At 33.0% G+C, this 14,241-nt stretch overlaps 1 protein-coding gene across 4 annotated transcripts in view; it reads right to left on the bottom strand.

The window, feature by feature from the left end:
* The window catches only part of Dzip3 (DAZ interacting zinc finger protein 3), an 85,974-nt gene that overhangs the window by 57,581 nt on the left and 14,152 nt on the right, over positions 1-14,241 (bottom strand). For 3 of the 4 annotated variants that reach the window (XR_010039415.1, XM_063224912.1, XM_063224914.1), the window contains exons 2-5: positions 9,229-9,332; positions 6,729-6,798; positions 4,250-4,405; positions 3,057-3,173 (exon numbers count right to left, since the gene is read on the bottom strand). Coding sequence is in view for 3 of the 4 variants with exons in the window: in XM_063224912.1 (XP_063080982.1) it covers positions 3,057-3,173; positions 4,250-4,405; positions 6,729-6,798; positions 9,229-9,260 (375 nt within the window). In the remaining variant the exon portion in view is untranslated. The remainder of the gene's footprint in view (positions 1-3,056; positions 3,174-4,249; positions 4,406-6,728; positions 6,799-9,228; positions 9,333-14,241) is intronic. The other variant, XM_063224913.1, reaches the window with a different exon arrangement.

Raw genomic sequence — 14,241 nt, 5'->3', positions numbered from 1 at the left:
TCTTACAATGAAAAATTAGAATGCATAGCTATTTCCATCACCTAAGTCTAAAGTATGCAAAATTAGAGATGGAAACATATTAAAGATTAAGAAAGATGGGGAGGGAGAGGAACAGTGGGTGTGACTACAAAGATATTTGGAAACTTGGATTTCAGAAATTTTCCACTATTAACTAGCCAATGAAGATAGTTCACTGTGCTACTTTGCAAACAACATGATTTATGTTAGTCACGGGAAATTCTATTGGGAATCTGAAATTTTAGCACATAGCAGGCAAAGAGTTTCTCTGAGATTCTGTTTTTCTAGCAAATCCTAATTTCTTTTGCTAATTCTATACTTACAGAAGATTCTGGCCATATTTTGTCATATGATCTATTTTCACTGAGATTGCTCCATATCATAAACAAGATTTTTCCAAAAGTACATAAGGATAGTAAATAGGCTATAAGCTTTCTATGTGTATTCATCTAACTGTATTCTTGCACGGAGAATACTTCTTATCACTAACAGTATACATTTCTGAGACAACACACTAGAGTTAGAAGTTGGGCTTCAAACTTAGTGGAGATAGATGTATGCTTCTTTTTTTTTTTTTTCCTCAGTGGACTAAATTTACAGATAAAAACTCCCTGTAGTGTCTAACTGGTTTTAACGTTGATATTCCCATATGTGCAGAGGCAGTATGATGTCATAGTTCATAGGCTGGACTCTGAAGCCAGGACTATTATTGGTGGTATACTCGCTCCATTACCTGCTACCAGGTAAATTTAGCAAATTATTTAACCTACATGTATCAATTTCCTAACGTATTAAATGAAAAAATAAGATTCAGTAGTCATGAAAAGTAAATGAGTCAATCTTTATAAGCACTTAGAAAAGTGGATATCACATAGTAAGCACTACCCAAGTATGAATTATGATTTTGTAACTTTGTAAAAAGCCAGATTCATATAACATAGTCCATGGCTTATACAATTCTAAATAACGCCATTTTTTTTTCAGAAGGTATAGAATTATAGCAATGCTATGAAAAGGCAAAAAAGTTCTGGAAATGTAAAGATGTAAGTAGAACATTTGTAACCTAGAGCCCTTATCCTTTCTTCCTACCTTATCCCAGATAGCAGAGCTTATTCCATGTACTAGAACCAAATGCTAACACAAATGTCATTGTCATCTACGTCTCAGCCCCAAAATCCCACTATTGTGTCCTGCAAGGCGGTCTTAAATGGAATTCAGGGAGAGAATAATCATGAGGATAAAGCACCAAGCAGGCTGCTTCAATCATAACTCCAATTCAGCCCACAAATGGTACTAAGATGGTAAGCTCTTCCATTTCCTAGTTTAAGATTATCTTTGAAGTAATGACTACTAAGTATAGAAAGGCTAAGCAATGGGTATTTGTTAATGTTTATTTTATACTGATTTATTTCACGATTGGAAATCTAGTCAGAAATAAATATAGGTATGCAGCATCCAAGAAGTTCTGGGGATAGTAAGCCTTAAACTTCTTTTTCTTTGTTTCATTTTTCGAATCCATCCAGAATCTCCACTGGAGCATCACATATCAATGTTTAGAACTCTAGTCCTGAGGGCACTAAAGAATTAGTTTTAATTACTTCTTTGTACACCATTATCTTATGGAATTTAATATTTTAGGCTTTAAGGTATCTGCATAGTTCTTTTTGAACATAACCCTAATTATTCTTCTATGCACATGTAATAGTTATTCTACTGATCTAACTATACAAAAAACTTTTTCTGTAGAACATGGTAGGGCATGCCTGTAATCCCAGCACTCAGGAGACTGACACAAGAGGATCACTGAGTTTGAGGCCAACCTGGACTACAAAGTGAGCTCAAGGCCAGCCTGAAATGCAGTGAAACCCTGTCTCAAAAAGTAAAAATAAAAAAATAAAAAAAAATTTAAAAAAAGAATTTTTTATTTACTTTATTGTACTGCCTTACTAGTTGTAATTTTTTTCTTCTTGCAGTACTGGAGATTGATTGCACAATCTAATGTATGCTAGGCAAATGGTCTACCATCCTTATCTCTCTCTCTCTCTCTCTCTCTCTCTCTCTCTCTCTCTCTCTGTCTCTCTCTCTCTTCCTCCCTCCCTCCATCCGTCTTTCTGTCTCTGTCTCTGTCTTTCTCTTTCTCTCTCTCTCTTATCTTGAGATAGACTCTTGCTAAATCCCAGGCTTGCTTGGGATCTGTGATCCTCCTGCTTCACCCCACTGAATAGCATGGATTAAAGGGTTTGAGTACCACACCCAACAGTGTTCTAATATTTTTCATAATTTTCTCCCTCAGATTGTTCCATTTATTTCTAAACTATTATTTGATCTTAGATAAATGTATTTTAAAAATTTTGTCTATGACAGATGTTCTGATTTTTTTCAAACATAGAAATATCAGAATAGAAGCTGATTAATAATTAGGAGAAATGGGAAGTTTTTTTCTTTATTATGTTGACAAATAAAAATTGTATATATTTACCACCTACATGTTTTGAAATCTGTGTACATTGTAGAATGATTAAATCAAGCCAATTAATGCATGTACTACATCATATAGCTATCATTTTTTTCTGTGGGGGAAAAATTACCCTCCTATCTAATTAGAATTCTGCATCCTTGGATTCAGATCTCAAACTCTACCTACCTCCCAGTTCCTTGTGACCACCAGTCTATATTTTACTTGTAAGAGTTCAATATTTTTAGATGAAATGTAATGCAGTATCTGTTTTTGTGCCTGGCTTATTTTTTGAAGTTCTTGAATCTCCATTTCTAAGTCAGAAACTCCATTTTTATAATTCAAGTTTCTTTATGATAGAAAAATCTGGTAAAGGGGACTACAATAAGTTCATTGAAGACATATAGTTGCATAAGAAAGTATAATGTACACTATAAAAAGTGTCAGGCAATAAATTTATATGTACTCTTCATTAAAGATAGGAAATACACAAATACCTCAAAATAAGCACACATTGCCACTGTCTTACTGAAAAATGCTACACAGGTCCATTACATAAAGCTTTCATAGAGAAAACACCTACAGTATAATTAGTAGCTTGAATGTTTCTAAGAGCTGTTTCCAGTTGTGTTATCAAAAAACGTAAAGTTAAAGCAGGAACGATTTCTTCCTCATTTTGGCTACTGGCTGCAACTTCTCTCTGTGGAAAAAAATTTAGTTAAAAATTTCTATACGTTACAACAAATGTCTACATATATTTATATTATACACATTAATGCATGCTCATTGTAGAACATTTAGAAAAGACAGATAAAAAAGATTTTCAAAAATCCACAACAGCCAGATGCATTGTTCTCATATTTTTCTAAAGTAGCATGATGAATCTCTTTGTGACTATTTCTTCAATGCACAAACAGCATTCAATAATAATAGTGGAAAACTTTCCAAACATATGAGAAAAATTAAACACAAAGATAAGAAAAGCATATAGAACTTTAACTAGCCATGATTTTTAAAAAACCCTCTTCATGACACATCATAGTCAAAATACCAGTTCAGCCTAGGGACAGAATCCGAAAAGCTATCACTGAAAAGCAACAAACCACTAATAAGATAAATCCATTAGAGTTACAGCAGACTTCTCAACACAGACTTTAAAGGTCAGAAGAGTTTGGAGAAAAGTGTTACACATCTTAGAAGAGAAAGCTTTTAACTTAGACTTATATGTCCTGCGAAAGCATCTTTCAAAAATGATGGAAAAATAAGCTATTTCTATGATAAAGAATACCTAGAGAAATTCATAACTATGAAACTTGCTTTAGAAAAAATAATCTCAAGATTGTCTCTCTATCTCTATCATTTTTGTTTTTTGGTATGGGGGATTGAATTCACAACCTTGCACTTGCCAGGCAGGTACTTGTGCCACTGAGCTAAATTCCCAGTTCAAGATCATCTTAATTGGCACAGAAATATACTTTTACAAAGTCCAACATCTAGTCAAAATAAAAACGTTGAAGAAATTAGGTTAAGAAGAACCTTATCTCTATCTGATAAAAGTCATTTATAAAGTATCTACTGCCATAATCATAATAAAGGGGGATTACTGAAAGCTTTTCATCTAAAATCAAGAACAAGAAGACAAGGATGCCCACCATCATCATCACTTTGGTCAATATAGTTCTTGAACCATTAGCCAGAAAAATCAAGAAATCAGGCGAGACAAAAAAATAAAAAGCATAAACAGTGCATAACTCAAAAGATATATTATGACAGTACCTGCATAGTCTGGAAGGAAAAATCTTCTTGTAAGAACTTTTTAATGTGAGGAACCACTCCTTTTGGTAGAGTATTGATTGCATTTAATAATTTCTTCACCTCTAATAGTAGGTTAACAGGGACAAGATCAGTAGGTATGTCCTTCTTCTGTTTGTCCTATAAAACATTCACCCATTAAAAAGTTAGTTTTATACATACCCTCATTTCTTCTACTACTAAAATTAGAAAAGTACTAAAAAAAGAACAAAGTTCCAACTGTACATGGGTCATTATGATAGAATCACAAAATATCAGTAAGAATGAAAAATTCTCTCTGTTCTCAAGAAATGTACATTATATGGATTATTCTATACAGTATGTTGCTTTTTACATTGACTCAGCTAATAAACCTATTAGAAATATGAAAATGAATATAGTTATGACTTTAGCAAAAAATATAATCTTTTCAATTGTCAATAGTAATAATAATCTTGCAAATTCAAAAATATATTTTTATAGATTTAATATGGTCAGTGCTAATGGTTAGTTAATAACTGTATGGGTAAGTCCTGCTGAACTGTCCATTAACATTAATTGTGAAGAACTGGTTGGAGAGATAAATGGAAAAAGAGCTTAGAACAAATAGATGACAACCTTCCTTCAACAGGTTGTATCTCAACAAGACACTTTGGGAATATGATTAAAAATAAAAAAATAGTTTAAGTTACAAAAATGTCCACTTGTGGATGAATCTGACTGTCAGATTTCCAACAGATCTAAAACTACCCAGGAAAGTGACTGGGTACCAATAAAGTCTGCTCAGGACTAATGCCTACCCTTTGCCCCTAGAAGGTTTGAACCTTACATTAATATTCATCCATTTCTATCAACATCTACCAACTACTACTGACATTGTATAGCATTCAAGGCATGAAGATTATATCTAACAATTTTTAAAATGTTAAGTTTACTAAATCTTTATGAAAAGCATATAGATAGGTATTCAACATACTACTTGTGCAATTTTTTTGTGGTCTTGAAATTTTTCCAAAAAGTTGTAATAAAATTTCATGAATTAGAAAGATCCTCAAAAAGAATAAGCATTCTACAGTTAGTGGAAAATCATGTAATACTAGTTATCAAATTTTTACATAAGCAAAATTTCAGGATTAATCTATCTCAACAGGAAATAGTACAAACTTCATGCTTGCTACTTACATCATATTACAGTTGTAAGTAGAATATTATTTTATTTATTAATGAGCATTGAACCCAGAGCCTTATACATTCTAAACAACTGCTCTGTCATTGAAGTACATCATAGCCTTCCCACTTTTTTCTTTTCTTGCATTTATTTATTTATTTTTATTTTTTGACAAGAGTCTCATTAAATTGTCCAAACTGCCAGGACCTTGCAATTCTCTTGACTGAGAAGCATGGGTTACAGGCATGTGCCAATGTGTTTGGTTTCAATTTTAAATTATGAAAGTTAGCTGTCAAAATATTTTTTGGATATACATAATGATCACATAAAATCTGACCGAAAAATTTTTGTTCTTCACCTGTTTTTACAAATTTGATTTAACATTTACACCATACTCAGAGCATACACTTCCCTGGCTTTTTATATTCCTAATTCTCTATCTAGAAATGTCTTTTCAGGATCTAGTAATCCTGGTTCTTCCTTCCACCCAACTGTACAACCCTATGTACATCTTTGTTACACTTTTCACAGTAATAAGTTCATGTAGGTCAACAATATGATGACTTTATTTTTATCCTACGTTAGTGACAACTTTGTGAAATGTTTAAGTGGACATCAATTACTATATAAAACTCTGTGGAAAAAACTATGTGAAGATACAGATTGCACTAACAAAATGACTGCTCATCAATATTTCATTGAATATGACATAGGAGATTCACAAAAAATTTTATTTTACCATTAACCATCTGGTAACAAAAGTTTATATTAATGTGTAATTCAGTTATTCCCTTTTATTCGCTTTACTATGCTAACAGTAAAGATAATAAAAATACAAAAATTAACTTCAGAAACAACTCAGTGAACTTTCCTAACCAGTATGGTTCTTTATGTATATGCTTTCTCTCCTGTGTGTGTGTTTGGAGTTTCATTTTGAATTTTCCCTTCAAAAGACAAGTGAGAGTGCCAGGAATGTTACTCAGTGGTAGAGCCCTTGCATGAGCTGATCACCAGCACTGCAAAAAAGGAAGAAAATAAAAGATTTCTTAAAACTGATTTTTGCCATCAGTCAGGCAAATCAATTCTATTTTCTATTCATTTTAACTTTCAGTAAGAGGAGAGAAATGCAGTTTAGAATGATAACCTTATAGAGTATCAATCATTCAAGAAAGATTTAATTATGATGATTTTACTTATTAAAGCAGGAAATGAACTCATTCAAAAACTTTTAACATAACTGAACTGATTAAAATCTCATCATATTTGCTATTATTAATAAAATTAAATTTCTCTTACCAGTTGAATGGTTGATTTTTCTGCTTTATTCTCAGTTTCCTCTTCAATCTGCTCCTCCACAGCAGGATCCCTATTTCAAATGAAAAAAAAAAATTATTAAAAGCATCTCTTCACAAAGATTATAAATGGTAATAGGAAAGAATCTGTAAGTGAAAGCTAAGGGCTACCACACTTGCAATTCTAGCACTTGGAAGTCAAGGTAAGAGAATCTGCAATTTGAGGCCAGACAGGACTGCAGAACTAGACCCTGTCACAAACAAAGGAATCTTAACTGAATTTATGTCTGAAACTTTAAGTGTGTATCAATGGTAGTATCTGTTCAGGGACTTTAGTTAAAAAAAGAAAATTATGTTAAATACCTACTGGACTAGGGTAGAGAAAATAGCAAGTTGATAAAAACACAAAAAATGCATAGCTTTTTAAAAGACAGGGTCTCATTATGTAACAGGGCTGCGAACTTACTATATAGCCCAGGGTAGCCTCAAACTCGCAATAGTCTCCTACTTCAGCTTACTGAGTACTGGGACTACAGGCATATGTCACCATGCCCAGCAAATCTATTCTTAACAAACACATTATGGATAAAAAATACTGGAGAAAAATGACTTTATTATATACAGGTAAAGACAGTCCTTGAAAAGGTCAATGTTTTGTGACTAATCTATCTTATCTACATCAAAGGTTAAGCAAAAGACCCATTTTATATAGATCATTTTAGGGATCATTTTGTTTAGGGATTTAAAATTGTCCAGCTTTCCAAAGCAATTTTTAAAATTGATGTACAGTTTTTAGAATGTATTAACTGTTTGAGTAACCAGGAACAGATTGAGGCTTTTTTCACATTGATTCAAAAATGTGAACAAAGGCAGTACTATATAATGAAATAAAAATTTTATGATTAAGTTTCCTTTTTACTGTCATATAGAAACTATAATACAGCATTATTTTATAGTCTAATAATTCTGTATAATAGCACATAAAAAGCTAAAACATGTCAACTGATTTATTCAGAACTGTACTTTACAAATACTATATTTAGATATTCATGTAACAGATAATCATTAACCATCTATTATGTATATATTAGCTGATTTTCTCAAGGCAAACTGAGAAAGATAAATGTTTTTCACATTTTCAGAATCCCAGTAAAAGTTTCAAAGAAAGATGATTTATATACACACAAAAATTTATAGAATGACTTTTGGTGATTTTAAAGTGTAATTATAAAGACAAAGTGTTCATTAATCCATTGTCTTTCTCCACTTGTAAGCTTCATTTCAAAAAGAAATGAGGAACATGCTTGTGTTATCAAGAAAAAAAATACTGCAGTAATTCCTGAAGCCTTTCAAAGTTAGTGTAAACTGTTTCCAAATGCATACTCTACTTACTAGTTCCATTTCATGATTTATTCCTTAACTCGTTTTCATTTCCAGATGTATATTAAAATCAGTTGTGAAGCTGATATTCAAATTGCAAATTGAGAGCTTCTCAACCAAGTATCTAGATTCCAGAACAAATTTTCATGTGTAACCCTAACTTCTGTCTTTTCACAAATTAAAGCTACCTCCTCAACAAGACAGTCAAAATCTTCCCCAAGAATTATTTTTCTTGCTGTTTCATCTTGCTTCCACACTCATCAAAATGTTTCTCATTCTTTAAATACCAGCATAAATATCACATTGTGAAAATTCAATCTCCAACATGTAACTACTGGTTCTTTCTATATGTAGCCATAACCTGTCTTTATACTTACTTTACTGATGTACTTATTTTCCCATTAAATTATAAACTCTAAATTTACAAATTTTGTCTTTGTTTTTATTCCTTAAGTATCAGAAATCAGTAAATTCTTGTGAAATATGGATCTTATAGCTTACTATATGAGACCACTCAAGGTGGAAGATCTCTGATACTAATTTATTGTTCAATATTATTGGGAAATGTACAAGCAGGCTGAACTTGTCCTAGCTAGAGGGCATAGCCTGCCATCTGGCCTACTCCCAAATAAAACCATTCATTAAAATCTTCTGTTACTTAAATTAACCTCTATAAAATGATGAGTACCTACTTCGCAGAATTGCTATGAAATTTATATGAATACTTCTAAAAGCATTAAAAACAATACCCCATACATAGTAAGTCCATGTAAGTACTTGTTAAAGCATTTCAGCAAGAATGTCCCAAGTACAAGATGTGGCACATTTTTCAATTCTTAGTTCTTACCCAGGATTATGGTGGCAAACCTATGGCATGCTGTGCCAGAGCCAGGTATTCATTAATGAAAGTTCTAAAAAGATTGTTATAACTGCTGAGGGTATAATTCCTAGAGAACTTTCATCAAATTAGATCTTAGCCAGTCTACATCTAATCAAAGATGTTAAACTGTCCTGAATCATCTGGGTATCTTAATCACATAAGTTTCCTAAGGTATTGTGGAAGTCAAGGGTCAAGTCTTCAGAGTATAACAAATCCAATTGGTTTGTGTCAACTCATCCCTTACCTCACAAAAAATTCTTCTGGAAGAGAATCCATGTTGTGTAAAGTTCCTTTACAAAAGTCTTCTTCCAATGCTTGCAAACTGACTTTTACTACTGCTAATTAAAGCTGTAAGGAAAGTAATGTTTTTAACAGGCGTGTATGAGCTTTGCTTTATTATCATTATAAAAATAGTACATAATCATTTTTTTTAAAACTGAAGAATGTTACTTCATCAAATATAATCACTGCCTATATTTTAATACTTATTTTCTCCAGGAATAGGTATATTTTTATCAATTTCTATTTAAATAGAAAATATTCTACTCTACCTTTTCACCATTTAATATATCAAAAGTATCTTTCACATTGTTTTACTCTAATAAGCATCCCTACTAGATGTACAACAGTCACTGGGATTCTTGGAACATTTTCTTAGAGATATTTCCCCATTTTCCATTACAATTAATTTCACAATAAACACTATTGTGAATAATCTTTTTCTATACTTAGGACTATTTTCTCACGATAAATACTTCGGTCACAGGGCAATACAGGAAGCCACTGACCTCTAGGGCACACAGCAAGTAACCACAGGCCTAGACTACTGCCAGCCCCACCCAGCTATATGATTTGTTACCACTTGGCATGGGTAGCACAGTGAATAGATTGAAGGACTAGATCCTGCATAAGGCCAATCCCCAGATAGGAGGTAAGCTAGGTGGACCAGCAACCTAAGAAAGTATAGACCTAGGCTGCAGCTTTAGGGAGTCCAGTGACACGCTTCCAAATTGACTGCTTGAGACAGCCACGAGACCTTCACAGAAAGGATGAAGGTTAGACATACACCCTGAGAAGTTTAAGCACAAAATGAAAAATGAAAAAAGCCCTGCCTTCTTTATTGAGAAAGCAGGCACAGTGTATGGTGACATGAAGGCCAATAGTCTACTTGAACACCCACTCTGTGGCCTACATCCAGCAGAGACTAGAGGGTTAACTGTTTTTCTTACCCACCAAAGTGATTTTGGACAGTAACTAGCATCCAGGTAAACAAACATGGACTCTGCATGGCACCTTATCAATCCACAGGTTGTGAAGCTGGGTGGAGAAAATTGTGATTTGCTGAATTACAAGGGTGCACATTCTGGAAAGAAATCACTCATTGAAAAACACCAGAATTTTCTTCAATCATTATTTACTGTTTTTTTCTTTCCTTTTGGTGGGGGGGTGTGTGCATGTGTTTTCTCTCATTTTTTTTAGTCACTTTTTAAAAAGTACTCCCTTTTAACTTTTCCCTTATCTTTACTGTATTTTGCTGTTTTCTTTCCCATTGTCATTCTTTTCTGTGACTGTTTTCCAATACTATTTCTTTTTACTCAATAGCCTCTATCTCACTTTTCCCTCTTCCTTCTCATCTCCCCTTTTTTTTCAGTTCTTTTGCATTCTTTAGATGCCCATCCCCTCTATTCTTACTGTGAAGGACTATGAATTTTTAGATAGTTAACTCTATGCTATTATCGATGAATACTGTAGTATAGGAGAGGTAAAGAAGTAAAGTTGTTTCATTAAATAGAGATTTGCTTTAGGTTAGTATTTGGTTTTAGTGTTAACACTGTAATTATAGATCTCTTTTCTATAGTTGAGGATGGTACGTTACTGGTTCTTAGGGTTATGTTAATATCCACTTGTTCTTTGATGCTATTATTATGGCTGATTTTATTACTATAACCAAGGTGAAGTAGGTGTTGCTACTAATTGATTTAATCTGGATGTCAATATCTGGACTGCCTTTGTATAATTAGTAACAATATACCCATCCCCAAAGACCTAGGTACCGGAACAAACACTATGCAGTCTCCCATCCTAAATAAATGTAAGTGGTTAGATCCTGGTACAGAGGCAAAGGGTACTAGTTAGTAATGCCCACAGGGCATCTCTGAAAGCAGACTTTAATTACAGATAACTTCATACCAGCAACGTAGCTTTCCATTATAATCAACTCAAATAATAAACAAAAGATGACAGTATAGAAGACAAGGCAACAAAATACCTCCAAAGACCCCAAGTCTTTCAAAGCTAACCCATGGGGAAATACAAGAAAGGCAATCGAAAAACCAGAAGCAATTACTCACAAAAATTTACAGGAGGGTTGAGGATATAGCTCAGTGGCACAAGTGACTGCCTGGCAAATACAAGGTCCTGAGTTTGATTTCTTGTACAAAAAAAAAAAAAAAAAAAAAGATGGGGGGACAAATCAACAAGGCAATGAGCAAGCTTAGACAAGATATACCTAAACATGTAATGGGCCTAGAAAGCAAAATGATCACAAATATACATAAGACACTAATAAAAAGCTAACTAAGCTAAACAAAATGATATAAAACATGAATGAGTAGCAAAGAAAAGAATTAAAGGAACACAAAAGGTACCAACAGAAATCCTGATTATTCTACTGAAAGTATGCACAGAAGTTGCACAATGTCAGGACAGAATGTCAAAGCCGGAAGACAGAACTGTTGTCAGTAATCAACTCATGAGAGATGTCTTAAAAACAAGAGAACATGAAAATGAATTCAACACTTGCTACGTTACACAAAGTCAAAAATTGGAAGAAAAAATTAAAAATACCACAAATGGCATATAAAATCTGTTTACTGAAATATTGGAGAACTTTCCAAATACAGAGTACAGATAAGTGAGACATTTAAAACTGAAATAAAATACATATAAAAAACACCTCTAGATTATACATCATAGTCAAAATTCTAGAAGTCCAACACAAGGACAGAATCCTAAAAACTTTCACTGAACAGCAATGAATTATAATGGCAAATGCATTGGAGTTACAGCAGACAGCGCTTAAAAGACAAAAGAGGTTAGCGGAGGATAAGCCCCAAAATAAAATAACTTCTAACTCATACTTTTATGTCCTGAAAAACTATCTTCCGAAATTGGAGAAATAATTTGCATGATAAAGAACAGCTAAAGTAATTCATGACCACGTAACCTGCATATAAAAAATTCTTAATAATATCCTAGGAGACTTGAAGCCAATAATACCAAAAAGCCTAACAGTATATCATGGAGGTATGCAGGGTTTGCACTTAAGCAACAGGTGGTGATTGTGGTGGGGATTTGGCAACAGGAAAATAATGTGATGACAGGAATAAGTCAATACTTTTCAGTGATAGCTCTCAATGTGAATGAATAGTCTTGATTCTCAATCAAAATAATACCATTCCCAAATAGCACCCAGAAAAATTACTTTGGAGTTAACCAAACCAAAGAAGTGAAATATCTGTTAAAACAAAACAAAACAAAACAAAAAAAAAAAACCGCAGTACTCTGAAAATCAAAGAGAACATCAGAAAATGTAAGGATATCTCGTTCCTGGATAGGTACAATCAATATTATCAAAGTGCCCATTTCCAAAATGTTATACAGATATAGTAAGATCCCAAACAACAGAATGACAGCATTCAACTGAAATTTTCTTTTTCCCTTTTTCCCAAAAAAGTTAATGGCATCATACTACAGTGATATACCCATATCCATGTTTACAGCAGCACAATTCACAAAAGTTGAATCTTGAAAGAGGCTGGTATGGCAATAAACAGAGAAATGGAAAAAGAAAATGTGCCATTTATATATAATGGAGGATGACTCTATCAAAAAGGGTAAACTCGTTACAGGAAATGGATACACCTTGAGACCATCATGTTAAATGAAAAACATCAGATACACATGCTTGAATAGTGAATGGTTTCTTTTATGTGAGAAACCACATTTAAAAATAAAAAGCAAAATAAAAGATAGCTAACAGGATTTACATAAATAGATACTCCTCAAATGCAAAGTGTATCAAGACATGGAGGGTAAGGATATAAGGATGAAAAAAGTATTTAAAACTGTTATGTACATGTATCAACTCCCCACATAGAATGCAATCATTGTATATTGCAAATATATACTAATAAAAAGTTTAAAATGACAAGTAAATGTCAGAAGTACAGTTTTGGTCCTTTTTGGTACATACTACTAAATGGCTTCCCAAAAGGTCTTTATTGTTACTTTCTATATGGGTCTATGAATACAAAATGAACACAATCTTAATAGTACTAATTATTTTATTTCCCTTAATCTAATACATTGCCACTTTGCCCCCAAAATTATGATTATATGGCTCCATAAAATAGGAAGCATCAGATGTGAAGAGCTTTTGCACACTTTGGCTCAAGTATCAATGGATCTTACAAATGCTTCCTGAAAAGAACAGGAAAAAAAAAATACTAAGGTAACACCAAAGAAACAAAGAGACTAGGGCATCTTTAATATGTATTTATTTTTTATAGCTCTATATTTCAAGTATAACTCTTCTAAAAGTAGTCTTATTTGATTAGCACTCCAGATCATAGACTCAATGATTTCTGCTAAGCTGGCTTTCCTTCCTGATTCGCCCCTATAAATTCTGGAATTGTAAGAACAAGCATATACAAAACTATTAATAAACTCTGGGCAAAGGAGAAATGATGAAGAAATAAAAAGAGATCAAAGGCATAAATAAAACAGATCTACATGGCCTGGCTGCCAACTATATAAAACTGCGTAACACTTTTCATTTGCAGCCACTAAAAATTTTCTTTATTTCTATTTATTTCAGTAATTAGGTAGCCAGTAGTTGGTATCTTTTTGTTTTGGAGGTAGTGGTGGTGGTACCAGGTATTGAACCCAGGGCTTTCACACTGAGCTACATCCTTGGCTTTTTTTTTTTTTTTTTTTTTTTTGTAACAGGACTTTGCTAAGTTGTTAAGTTGTCTAGGTTAGACTCAAATGTGGTCCTCCTGCCTCAGCCTCCTAGGCTATTGGGATTCCAGATTTCTACGCCATTCTCCAGTCCCAAATGGCATATTTAAAACACATTCAAATAAGATTCAGATTTTGCAGGTTCATTTCAAAAAGGCAATTCAACATAGCTAATTCAAAGTCAAGAAAATGTATTCCATAAAATCAACTAACAGCTTAGACATTACTTCATAAC

This window comes from Cavia porcellus, unplaced genomic scaffold, assembly GCF_034190915.1.
Source record: "Cavia porcellus strain 051 isolate PalLab524CR breed Dunkin Hartley unplaced genomic scaffold, mCavPor4.1 scaffold_15, whole genome shotgun sequence".
NCBI classification, from domain to species: domain Eukaryota; kingdom Metazoa; phylum Chordata; class Mammalia; order Rodentia; family Caviidae; genus Cavia; species Cavia porcellus.
Note: the sequence above shows the minus strand (reverse complement) of the source record. Positions and strands in the feature narration are given on the sequence as shown.